The sequence below is a fragment of the Diceros bicornis genome, chromosome 24, assembly GCF_020826845.1.
Source record: "Diceros bicornis minor isolate mBicDic1 chromosome 24, mDicBic1.mat.cur, whole genome shotgun sequence".
NCBI classification, from domain to species: domain Eukaryota; kingdom Metazoa; phylum Chordata; class Mammalia; order Perissodactyla; family Rhinocerotidae; genus Diceros; species Diceros bicornis.
The window spans coordinates 37,538,210-37,550,905 of NC_080763.1; the positions used below are offsets into that span (position 1 = coordinate 37,538,210).

Here is a 12,696-nt window from a genome sequence, read left to right on the forward strand (position 1 = left end):
TTGTTTTCGTGGATTCTTTAGAATTTTCTGTATATGTAATATCACGTTATCTGTGAATAAAGATAGTTTTATTTCTTCCTTTCCAGTCTGGATGCTTTTTATTTCTTTTCCTTGCCTAATTGTCCTGCCTAGAACTTCCAGTACAATATTGAATAGAAGAGGCATGAGCCTTATCTTGTTTCTGATCTTAGGGGGAAAGCTTTTAGTCTTTCGCCATTAGATATCTTAGTAGTGGATTTTTCATAGATGCTCTTTATTAGGTTGAGGAAATTTCCCTTTCTCCTTAGTTTGTTGAGTGCTTTTATCACGAAGGGTGTTAGATTTTGTCAAAAGTCTTTTCTGCATCAATTGAGATGATCATGTGGTTTTCCCCCTTCATTCTATCAAAATGGTGTATTACATTGATTTGATTTTCTTATATTGAGCCACCCTTGCATTCCTGGAACAAATCTCACTTAGTCATGATGTATAATCCTTTCAATATGTTGTTGAATCTGGTTTGCTAGTATTTTGTTGTGCATTTTTGCATCTATATTCATAAGGTATATTGGTTTGCAATTTTCTTTTTTTTTGGCATGTCTTTATCTGGCTTAGTTATCAGGGTAATGCTGATCTCCTAGAATGAATTAGGAAGGGTTCCATCCTCTTCTATTTTTTGGAAAAATTTGTGGAGTGTTCATTTTTCTGGTGGTAATTTTTCTTTAAATGCTTGGTGGAATTCACCAGTGAAACCATCTGGTCCTGGACTTTTCTTTGTTGGGAGATTTTTAATTACTGATTCAATCTCTTCACACATTGTAGGCTGTTGAGATTTCTAGTTCTTCTTGAATCAGTTCAGATAATTTCTGTGTTTCCATAAAATTTTCCATTTCCTCTATGGTATCTAATTTGTTGGTATACAATTGTTCATAGTATTCTTTTATAAATTTTGTATTACTGTAAGATTAATAGTAATATCCCATGTTCATTTATGATTTTAGTTAATTGCCCTTCTTTTTTTTCTTTGTCAGTCTATCTAAAGGTTTGTAAATTTTGTTGATCTTCTCAAAGAACCAATTTTTGGCTTTGTTGATTCCATTTTTTTCAATTCTCTTTTTTAAATTTGTCTCTGTTTTATCTTTATTATTTCCTTTCATCTGCTAGCTTTGGGTAATATCATATTATTTTAATCACTTTTTTTTTTCGTGAGGAAGATCAGCCCTGAGCTAACATCTGATGCCAATCCTCCTCTTTTTTTCTGAGGAAGATTGGCCCTGAGCTAACATCCATGCCCATCTTCCTCCACTTTATATGGGACACTGCCACAGCATGGCTGGACAAGCAGTGTGTAGGTGCCGCCTGGGATCCAAACTGGCGAACCCCGGGCCACGGCAGCGGAGCATGCGCACTTAACCGCTTGAGCCACCAGGCCGGCCCCCTTAATCACTTTTTTTATATATAGGAGGTCAAATCCCTCATTTTTTGTTCTTCAAAGTATTTAATTATTAGTACATATTTTCTTTTCAGTATGAAATTTAGAAAAAGCCCATTTTGTACGCCAAAACATACCCCGTTGGGGTTTTGTTTGCAATTGTACTGAACTCCCCATTAATCCGGAGAGAACTGATAGCTTTATAACGCTGACTCTTCCCATCAGGAACATGAGACATCTCTCAATTTATTAGATTTTTTTATGTGCTTCAGTTAAATTGTAAAATTTTTTTCATACCTGTCCTGCACATATTTTTAGGTGAAATTCTACATCTTTTATTGATTGTCTGAAAATGAAGAGTGGACTATTTTCCATTATACCTTCTAACTAGTTATTACAGACAGATAGAAACATTGTTGATTTTTCTTTGTTGATCTTATATCCATCGGGCTACATTAATAATTATTAGCTTAATAGTTTGTGAGTTGATTCTTCCATATTTTCTAAGTAAATAATTATATCTGCAATTTGTGAGTTTTATCTCTTTCCAATATTTATATTTTATTTATTTTTGTCACACTGCCTTAACTAGACCCTACAGAACAAAATAAAATAGAAGCATTTAAGCACGAATGCTTCCAATATTTAATTTTATATGATGTTTGATAGATTTCTCACAGATATTATTTATTAGATTGAAGAGTATTACTTGTATTTCTGGTTTGCAGAAGCTTAACCAGAAATGGATGTTAAATTACATCAAATACTTTTATTGGCCTTTATTGAGATTATTTTTCTTTTAATCCATTTATAAAGTGAATTATTTTAATGTATTTTCATATGGTCAAACATCCTCACATTCTTGGAGAAACTCTACAGACTCCTGATATACTGCAGTTTTAGTATATTGATTCATTTGATTTTCTAATATTTTATTTAGGATTTTTGCATCCATGTTCATAAGTCAGACTAGACAGAGATTTAGGGGTGAGTGAACTGAAGAGATGTGTGTGTGTGTATATGTACTATTTTTTCATCATTTTTTTGTGTTTTTTAAACTTGAATTTTAATGATCTAAAGTTACAGAATACAGACTGCATAAACCTTTTTAAAATTCGTTAAGATTTTATTACAAAATAAACAGTCACTTGTATGAATATTCCATGTATTTTGAAAAGAATGTGTATTCTCTGCTGTATCCAAAGACACACACATGTATATCTGAGTATTAACTGTGATATTCAAATTGCTCATAACTTTACTTGTTCTTTTGACTACGTGAGATGACCATTTTTGAGAGAGTTGTTAAAACCTCTTGTTATTATTAGGTATTTGTCAAGTTTTCCTTGTATTTCTATCAGTTTTGGCTTTATATATTTTGAAGCTCTGATATCAGGTACATAGAGCTAGGTTACCAACAGATAATCCGTCTCTGGAAGATTCCATTTCCCTACTCACTAATCTGCTATTTAGTTGGGTCCATTCAGCTATTCAGTCAATCTACTGAGCTCTCTGCTTCACTGAGTACATTTATAATTTCCAACATCTTTCTTGTGCGTGTAATGTCTCCAATTTTTTTCATGGTTGCAACATTTCCTTGAATCGTTCTGAAATAATTATTATACTCATTCTGAAGTTTGTTTCTAATTATGATATTAACTCTGTTTTCTGAGACATCAGCTTTTCTAGTTGTTGAGATCTATGCCTCTTTTTTATTGTGTAAGTTTTATTCAAATATTTGGTGTTTTACAGTTGTCCACTCATCCCTGGGGGGTCTAACTGCTACAGGGTGTGTTTGGAATGATGTCATGCACGATTGTCTGGTAAGGGAACGATTTCACCATACAGGAAGTCATAGTGTTGGTTCATATGCACTTTTTCCCAGCCTGTTAATATTTTGAGGTGATCAGAGGCAGAGTTACACACATTTTGAGTGGTCTGCTCCAACCCTATCTTCCTGTTTTCCCATTTGCCTTGTTATTTTTAGGGAGTAATTTTGTAGAATGAGAGGTTTTTTGGGGCTCATGGTTCTCATTCCAGCAGAAACCCTTGTCATTTAAAAGAAATTGCTCTTGACCTCCCTGTTCTGATTGGAAATGGGCTCCAAAAAGAAATGTGTTAGCATCTGAGTGTCTGGGAGGGGGCTCCTGTCCCTCTCAATGGTTGGTAGCTGCCCTTGGGCATGATCTGCCTCCTTGTCCCAGGTCTCCTCTGGATGCTCTGCCTTGCAGGTGAAACCCTTAGCATCTTGGTGCAAGCTGTGGAGGGCCTGCCAGCTTAGCTGCACTTCCCCTGACCTGTGCTCCAGAGAAGCTCCCTGTCTTTGTGCATCCTTTGTCTTGGGAGTTGAAATTCTCTTGAACCTCCTCTTCAGGCATCAGGGTTTGGGGTTTTATTTTTTTGTTTTATTTTGGCTGTCACTTGTGACCTCTTCCAGTTGTATTTCTCTGTACCTCTGACACTATTTGCTTTGTGGCTTCAGAATTTCCTCAAATTTTCCAGTCTTTTCATGAAACTCTTCCCTTTTTCCCCCTGCACTGATACATTCTATTTAAAAAAATGTTTAACAGGGCCGGCCCCGTGGCCTAGTGGTTAAGTTTGGTGTGGTCCGCTTCGGTGGCCTCGGTTTAGATCCTGGGCACGGACATACACACCATGCAACAAGCCATGCTGTGGCCATGTCCCACATACAAAATAGAGGAAGATTGGCACGGATGCCAGCTCAGGGTGAATCGTCCTCAAGCAAAAAGAGGAAGACTGGCAACAGATGTTAGCTCAGGGCAAATCTTTCTCAGCAAAAAAAAAAAAAAAGTTTATCAATGTTTCATGGAGTTCATCCAGAAGAGAGTGTAGATGTTTGTCATTTTGGTTTACTCTTATTTTTAAAAATACAATGTGTATGCACACTGCAGTGCATACTGTACTGTGCGCATGCAGTCATGCTGCATGGTTTGTGTTCATCTCTACTACTTGTCTATCCTAAATTTTAGGGTAAATAAGGATCAACTGGGGAGATTTTTTTAAAATGCCGATTTCAGGACTGCACCCATAGTTTCTGATTCAGTAGCTATGAAGTGAGATTGATAAAGCTGCATGTTAGAAATATTCCCAGATAATCTGGTTCAGGTTGCGCGGGGCCATGCTGTTTAGAAACACTGTACTAGATGACACTGTTTAATTTGTATCACTTCTTGTTGAATGCCTCTTCTCCCCCATTAAAGATCCACGAAGATATTGTGTTATCTTGTTCATTGCTGTATCCTCAGAGGATATCTGTCTGTACAGCACCTGGTAACACTGGAAATGCTGAAATTAATGTGTTGAATGCATAAAAGGTACATTAAGCAAACTCTTATTTAGTTAGGTGTAAATTAGATGCATTTTCTATTCAACTCACAGGAAAATTCTGAAAAAAAAAAAAAAACCTAAGGATTTCTACGTAAATACAGTCAAGTCATATTTCATTAGAGGAGAGGCTTGGTTCTAGCGACACACAGGTTTATCTTTGGGAGAAACGAGGATAGAAGAACTCAGGATTAGAGTTAGTTGCTTATTGCCTGGAGCAGAGCTTCTTACCCTGAAACCTAAGATTCAACAAGAAGTCAACCTCCTCATGCTGTGTGTGTGTGTGTGTGTGTGTGTGTGTGTGTGTGTGTGTAAGTAATAACATGTGTATAAAAATGTATTATTTGTTCAACAATTTTTAAGCACTTGCTATGTCTGGCACTATTCTGGGTATTAAAGATACAGTAGAGAACAAAACAGATTTAAAAAATACAATGACCTTGCCTTATGCAGCTTACTTTTTTATGAAATACAAGCAATAAATGAGTAAAATATGTAAAACTGTAATAAGTGCAATGAAGAAAAATGAGGCAAGGAAGGAGCACAGGGAGTGGGTAGGAGTGGGGGTGGGGGGTTACGATTCTAAACAGGATGCTCAAGGAAAGCATCACAAGATGGTGACGTTTAAGCAAAAATCTGAAGATGGTGACAGACTGCGCCATGTGATATACGGCAGAAGAGCACTCCAGATAAAGGAATTTTTTGAAACTTGTGCAAAGGCCCTGAGGTGGAAATGTGTCTGGCATATTTGAAGGACAGCAAGGAGGCCAGTGTGGCCAGAGCAGATCGACTTGGGGAAATCAGGTCAGACGTTTGCCAAGGCCGAATCATGGAGGACCTTACAGAACCCTGTAAGAATTGAGCTTTTACTCTGAATGAGATGGGAGGACAATGGAAGGTTTTGAACAAAAGAAACAACAATTTTGTGTCTCTGTGTATGTGTGCATGTACATGAGTGGACATGATTGTTTGATTGTACATGTATATGGGCAGGGAAGTGCGTTTTTCTGGAGAGAGATTCCGCAGGCATCTAGGAGGTTCCCTCAAAAAGCTACCCTATGAAGTACTTGTCCTCTGAACATAAGGGTTTCTCTCTGTTCTCTCTGCCTTGTTCACGCTGCCCTCTAGAGAGGCAGAGTGCTGCTGGGGTTTGGTTATTTTCTAGGCAGAACCTTGGCAGGAGTGTAAATGTGCCTGTGTGGGAGCAAACACCCTTCTTTCCTTTTGGACACTGTTCCTTTCACAGGGCTGGAGAGGTGAGATGGGTCTGGGGGCTCTTTCATCTGAGAAAAGATACTCTTACCCCATGCGTCCCCTTTGGAAATCCAAATGGTAGCCAGGGAGAGGTCGGGGCAAAGGGTCCATTTAGACTTCTTGGTTCCAAAACCGTACCCAGAAGTAGCAGTAAGAGAACAGGGGACTAAAATAGTAGGAGAAGGAACAGGGGTAGCAACAATAACAACAACAACAATAATAATAAAGCACTGACGTATCAGGGCAGATGGAGCACTGTGCTGAATACACCGTCTCATTTAATCCCCTGCAGCTAGGTCCATCTGTAATTTTACTGAATGATTTCCTGAATTCAAATAAATACTAGTTTATTTGTAGAAAAACTATTTACCTTTGACTTGCGAAATAGATTTCTTGGTATGGGTTTGCTAGGATCTGCATGATAAAAATTATCTGTGAGTGGGATAGCAATTCCCATATTAGATGGAGGCCTGTAGTTTATCTGTAAGTGATTAAGCAAAGAAAATGTATAATTCATTATTATTTACTAAGTCTTTACCAAGTTACCAAAAAAAAAATCAGCATTTCAGAGAGTGTTTACATTTTAGAAATAAATAATCCGCACATCCTTAAAATGACATGAGGACTGAAAATTAACCGGTGTGTTTTGAGCATCTCAGGAAAGAAATGCTGAGACTGAATGGCCAGCCAATCACACAAAAATAATATATCACTGGTACCCTTAAAACAAGCTGCTGAGGTTTCTTACTGGCAAAGTTTTGATCAGATTAAAACCCTGGCTGTCTTTGTGAACTCCACTAATCCAGTCCTCCAGTGGGATGAGTGTACTGGGAATGTGATGCATAGATTTGAGATAACTACAGCTGCTTTTCAAAGTTGGCACGATCGTTGTAACGAAGCACTCAGTGGATGCTCCCCAGACAATAAATGCCAGCGAAGTTGAACCCTGGAAATATCCAAATAAATGAAGATTATTAAAGTAAGTGTTATAGGCTGAACTGAGTCCACTCAAAATTCATTTGTTGATGTCCTAAGCCCCAATATCTCAGAATGTGACTGTATTTGGAGATAGGGCCTTTAAAGAGGTGATTAAGTTAAAATGAGGTCATTAGGGTGGGCCCTAATTCAGTATGATGGGTGTCCTTATAACAAGAGGAAATGTGAACACACAGAGGGAAGACGATGCGGAGACACAGGGAGAAGGAGGCCATCTATAAGCCAAGGAGAGAGGCCTCAGAAGAAACCACCCCTGCTGACACCTTGATCTCAGACTTCAAGCTCTAGAACTGTGAGAAAATAAATTTCTATTCTTTAAGTCACTCAGTCTGTGGTAATTTGTTATGGCAGTCAGAGCAGACTAGTACAGTAACTAACTAAGGAATATAGAAAAAGAAAAGAAATAGAAAAAGAGCAATAATAGGAAATAGAGAGTGATGTTTGACATAAACATCTGTTTGAGAATAAATCACAACAGAAAACATATTATTCTCCAGGAAGAAATACATTCCAATGTAATTGGTTATGGGCAACATCTGGAAATGAGCAAGGATCAAGAAGGACTTTTAAAATAAACACCATTATTACATCCAACCCAGATCAATGAGGCTTCTCTCCTTCACTGATGAGCACTTGGACAATTGCTTTGATGATATGAATAAGATAACTCCTATTAGAGTACATCTTGAAAAGAAGTTCTTCATTAGCAATCACTGTATTTCCTGAAGATATGTTTTTAGAAGGAATTTATGCACAATAATAAATGTATTTGAACCTTGAACAATATTAAACATTCTATAAAATGTGATAAATTCTGTTTGAAATTTTAAAGTGTTTTTGGAATTTTAAAAATGCAGAAATACTAATAACTGTATTGATGTAGTAGACCCTGGTAGTGAAAGTTTTACCCCATCTGCATTTTTAATGGCTATTAAAAATGATATATTTTTAATGAATTTCTGCCAGAACACATTGGACCAGAATCCAAGCAGGGTTCTACTATTAAAGGAAATTGGGGATGGGGGGAGGCGGGGATCACAAGTTCCATAAGAAACAAGGAAGCAAACAGAAAAATCCAGAATATTGGACACTATATAACACAACTGACCCAATTTCTACAATTCAATGGCAGGGGAAGAAAATGGAGTAGTATCTACCTTCGATTAAAAGACTTAAGAGATAAAGTAACCACATATTGTGTGAATCTTGTTTGGATCCCAACAAAAACAAACCAACTACAAAAATTTTTTTGAGAAAATTGGGGAAATTTGTTTATGGACTGGGTTTTATAGGACACCAAAAAATTAGTTTAAAAAGTTTTAGGGATGGTAATGGCATTGTGGTTATGTGAGAGAGAATACCTATATTTTTTAGAGATGTGTATTAAAGCACATTGAAGTGAAATGACTTGAGATTTGCTATTCATTTTAAAATATATCAGAATATAAACAAAAACATTAAATAGGGATGATAAAGCAAAAGTAGCAAAATCTTGACTACATATTGTTTCAGTGTAATAGGTATATGGAAATTCTACTTTTGTCTATATCTGAGAGTTTTCATGATTAAAAAATTTTAGAATATATAGAGAAATATTTATTGACTCAAAAGGATTAAAATATATAGTTATGTGGAAGGAGCAAATCTTTTAATGTGTATATATAATGCTCTCCCAGTTTTAGGAAAATACTGTAAGTTCATAGTGATTAAGCATTTTCTATGTGCCCGCCATTGTTTCAGATGCCCTCCTTGAGTGATCACATTTAATTCTCAAAACAACCCTGTGAGGTAGATATCATTATTATCATCTCCATTTTATAGACGAGGAAACTAGCCACAGTAACTTTCCCAAGTTGACACAGACATACCAGAAGTGCAATCTAACTCACTCTTTCCAGAGCCCACTCTTGTAACCTCTGCCCTGTACTGCTCACTGCCTTATTGTAATACTCAAAATGTTAAAAGTGCTTAGTCATCCTTGATGGGTAGGATTGTGTGTAATTTTTCCTTCTTACCTTGTATTCTAAATTTTATATAATTAATAGATTTTTTTGTAATTAAAGAAAACCTTACCTGTTGTAAACTTTTGCTAGCTGCAGAAATTTCCATTAGATAACTATCAGTATAGTCAAAAGTGCCTTCAGCTTTAACTTCCAACAAAGTTGGGTTTCCAACAATTACTTTCAGTAGCGGTATTTTGAGCGTTCGAACACCTGCAGAAACAAGGACAACAGTGACTATTAAATCATGAACATTTTAAACAATTGAATCATGCCTGGCTAATCAGGATTCTGGAACATTTGCAGAATTTATTATGAAGTTTGCATAATGGCTGCAAATATAGTTAGCAATTTATATAGCGTCAACTTGAATCGTTCTTAGAAAAATTTAATTTCGCAAATATTTTCTCACAGAAATATTGCTCCCCTTCATTCCTTAGGCGGGTTCTCGGATGCATATGAAGTCCCTTGGATAGTATCAGTCACACTGAGTTGGATAACTCAGTAGAGAAACTGAAGAGTACACGCTCAATTTAAAGGGCTGTCAATCAACTGTTGCCAAGAGAAAACTCCCAGGCAGTTCAGACACAATATGGCATCAGGCCAATTTCTGCCTGCAGGCCACCTCTCCACACTGAGAAATTTAATGGAAAAAGAGATCGGAAAGACTATGTAGTCTAATTGCCGTCTTTACTAATCAGTAGAGCAGAGCTGAGGAGTAGTAAATGTTGTGCCTGAAGTCTCATTTGCAGCACTTTCTCTTAAACCAAAGTCATCTGACCAGTGTTTGCTAAACTTTAACTGGGGATTTTGTTGAAACACAGATTTAAATTTAGCAGGTCTGGGGAGGAGTTGAGATTCTGTACCCCCACGCCCCAGCTTTATTGAGGTATAATTGACAAATATAATTGTATACATTTAAAGTGTATAACATGATGACTTGATATATGTATACATTGTGAAATGATTGCCAAAATTAACACATTCATCCCTCCACGTGGTCACCTTTTATTTTTTGTGGTGAGAACGCTTAAGATGTACTCTTTTAGCAAATTTCAAGTATACAATACAGTATTATTACCTGCAGTCATCACGCTGTACACCCCAGAACTTATTCATTTAATGAACTAGAAGTTTGTACACTTTGACCAACCTCTGCCCATATTCCCCACCCACCAGCCACTGGCAACCAGTATTCTGCTCTATTTCTATTAGTTAGACTTTTTTTTTTAAATTCCACATATGAGTGATACCACGCAGTATTTGTCTTTCTCTGTCTGGCTTATTTCATTGAGCATAATATCCTTCAGGTCCATCCATGTTACTATAAAAAAGAAGGCAGGATTTCCTTCCTTTTTATGGCTGAATAACATTCCATTGTGTATATATACCGTATTTTCTTTATCCATTCATCTGTTAATGGACACTTAGGTTCTTTCCGTATCTTGGCTATTGTGAGTAATGCTGTACTGAACATGGGAGTGCAGATATCTCTTTGATTTCATTTCCTTCAGATATATACCTGGAAGTGGGATTGCTGGATCATATGGTAGTTCTATTTTTAATTTTTCGGGGAACCTCCATGTTGTTTTCCATAGTGGCTGTACCAATTTACGTCCCCACCAACAGTGTACAAAGACTCCCTCTTTTCCACATCCTCACCAGTATTTGTTATTTCTTGTCTTTTTGATAATAGCCATTCTAACAGGTGTGAGGTGATATCTCATTGCGGTTTTGATTTGCATTTCCCTGATCAGTAGTCATGTTGAACATCTTTTCATGTAACTGTTGGCCATTGTATGTCTTCTTTGGAAAAATGTCTATTCAGATCCTTTGCCTATTTTTAATTGGATTGTTTGGTTTTTTTGCTATTGAGTAGTATGAGTTCCCTATATATTTTAGACATTAACTCCTTATCAGATATATGGTTTGCAAATATTTTCTCCCATTCCGTAGGTTGCCTTTTCCTTTTGTTGATGGTTTCCTTTGCTGTGGTCCCACTTGTTGAGTTTTGCTTTTGTTGCTTGTGCTTTTGGCGCCATTTCCAAAAAAAATCATTGCCAAGACCAATGTCAAAGAACTTTTCCCCACGTACATCAAGGAATGTACCTCAACACAGTAAAGGCCGTATATGACAAGCCCATAGCTAACATCACATCAAGCCCATAGCTAATATTATACTCATACTCATATTTCTCAAATCTTAAATTTTTCCTCTAAGATAGGAACAAGACGAGGATGCCCACCCTTACCACTTCTATTCAACACAGTACTGGAGGCCTTACCCAGAACAATTTGCCAAAAAAAAAAGAAAGAAAGAAAGAAAAGGCATCCAAATCAGAAAGGAAGAAGTAAAATTAATTGTCTCTGTTTTCAGATGATGGGATCTTATATATAGAAAACCCTAAAGATTCTGCCAAAGAACTGTTAGAACTAATAAACAAATTCAGTAAAGTTGCAGGATACAAAGTCAACTTACAAAAATCAGTTGCGTTTTGGGGGCTGGCCTGGTGGCGCAAGCGGTTGGGTGCGTGTGCTCCGCTGCTGCGGCCCGGGGTTCGCCAGTTCGGATCCCGGGCGCGCACCAACGTGCCACTTGTTAAGCCATGCTGTGGTGGCGTCCCATATAAAGTGGAGGAAGATGGGCATGGATGTTAGCCCAGGGCCAGTCTTCCTCAGCAAAAAGAGGAGGATTGGCAGATGTTAGCTCAGGGCCCATCTTCCTCACACTCACACAAAAAAATCAGTTGCGTTTCTATGCACTAACAATGAACTATCTGAAAGAGAAATTAAGAATCCCATTTACTATAGCATCAAAAAGAACAAAATGTTAGGAATAAATTTAACCAAGGAGGTGCAAGATCTGTACACTGAAAACTATAAGACATCAGTGAAAGAAACTGAAGAAGACACAAGTAAATGGAATGCCGTGTTCATGGATTGGAAGAATTAATATTAAAATATCCATACTGAGCCAGCCCTGATGGTCTAGTGGTTAAGTTTCAGTACTTTCACTGCTTCCACGGCCCAGGTTCGTTTCCCGGTCGTGGAACCACACCACCTGTCTGTCAGTTGACAGGTTGTAGTGGCGGCTCACACAGAAGAACTAGTATGACTTACAACTAGGACATACAACCAGGCACTGGGGCACTGGGATGAAGAAAAAAAAAAAGAGGAAGATTGGCAACAGATGTTAGCTCAGGGCGAATCCTTCCCTGAAAAAAAAAAAAGTCCATACTACCTAAAGCAATCTACAGATTCATTGTAATCCCTATCAAAACGCCAAAAACATTTTTCACAGAAATAGAAAAAACAACCCTAAAACTGGAATGGAGCCACAAAAGACTCCACATTTCTTTTTGTGTGTGTGTGAGAAAGATCAGCCCTGAGCTAACATCCATGCTAATCCTCCTCTTTTTGCTGAGGAAGACAGGCTCTGAGCTAACATCTATTGCAAATCCTCCTCCTTTTTTCCCCCCAAAGCCCCAGTAGATAGTTGTATGTCATAGTTGCACATCCTTCTAGTTGCTGTATGTGGGACGCGGCCTCAGCATGGCCAGAGAAGCGGTGCGTCGGTGCGTGCCCAGGATCCGAACCCGGGCCACCAGTAGTGGAGCGCGCGCACTTCACCGCTAAGCCACGGGGCCAGCCTCAAGACTCCACATTTCTAACAAGCACTCAGGTGATGGT

General features: G+C 37.7%; 1 protein-coding gene across 1 annotated transcript in view; it reads right to left on the reverse strand.

The window, feature by feature from the left end:
• The window catches only part of CATSPERB (cation channel sperm associated auxiliary subunit beta), a 102,429-nt gene that overhangs the window by 12,652 nt on the left and 77,081 nt on the right, over window positions 1–12,696 (reverse strand). The window contains exons 19-21 of the mRNA XM_058567562.1: window positions 9,080–9,219; window positions 6,759–6,956; window positions 6,381–6,491 (exon numbers count right to left, since the gene is read on the reverse strand). Of these exons, the coding sequence (XP_058423545.1) occupies window positions 6,381–6,491; window positions 6,759–6,956; window positions 9,080–9,219 (449 nt within the window). The remainder of the gene's footprint in view (window positions 1–6,380; window positions 6,492–6,758; window positions 6,957–9,079; window positions 9,220–12,696) is intronic.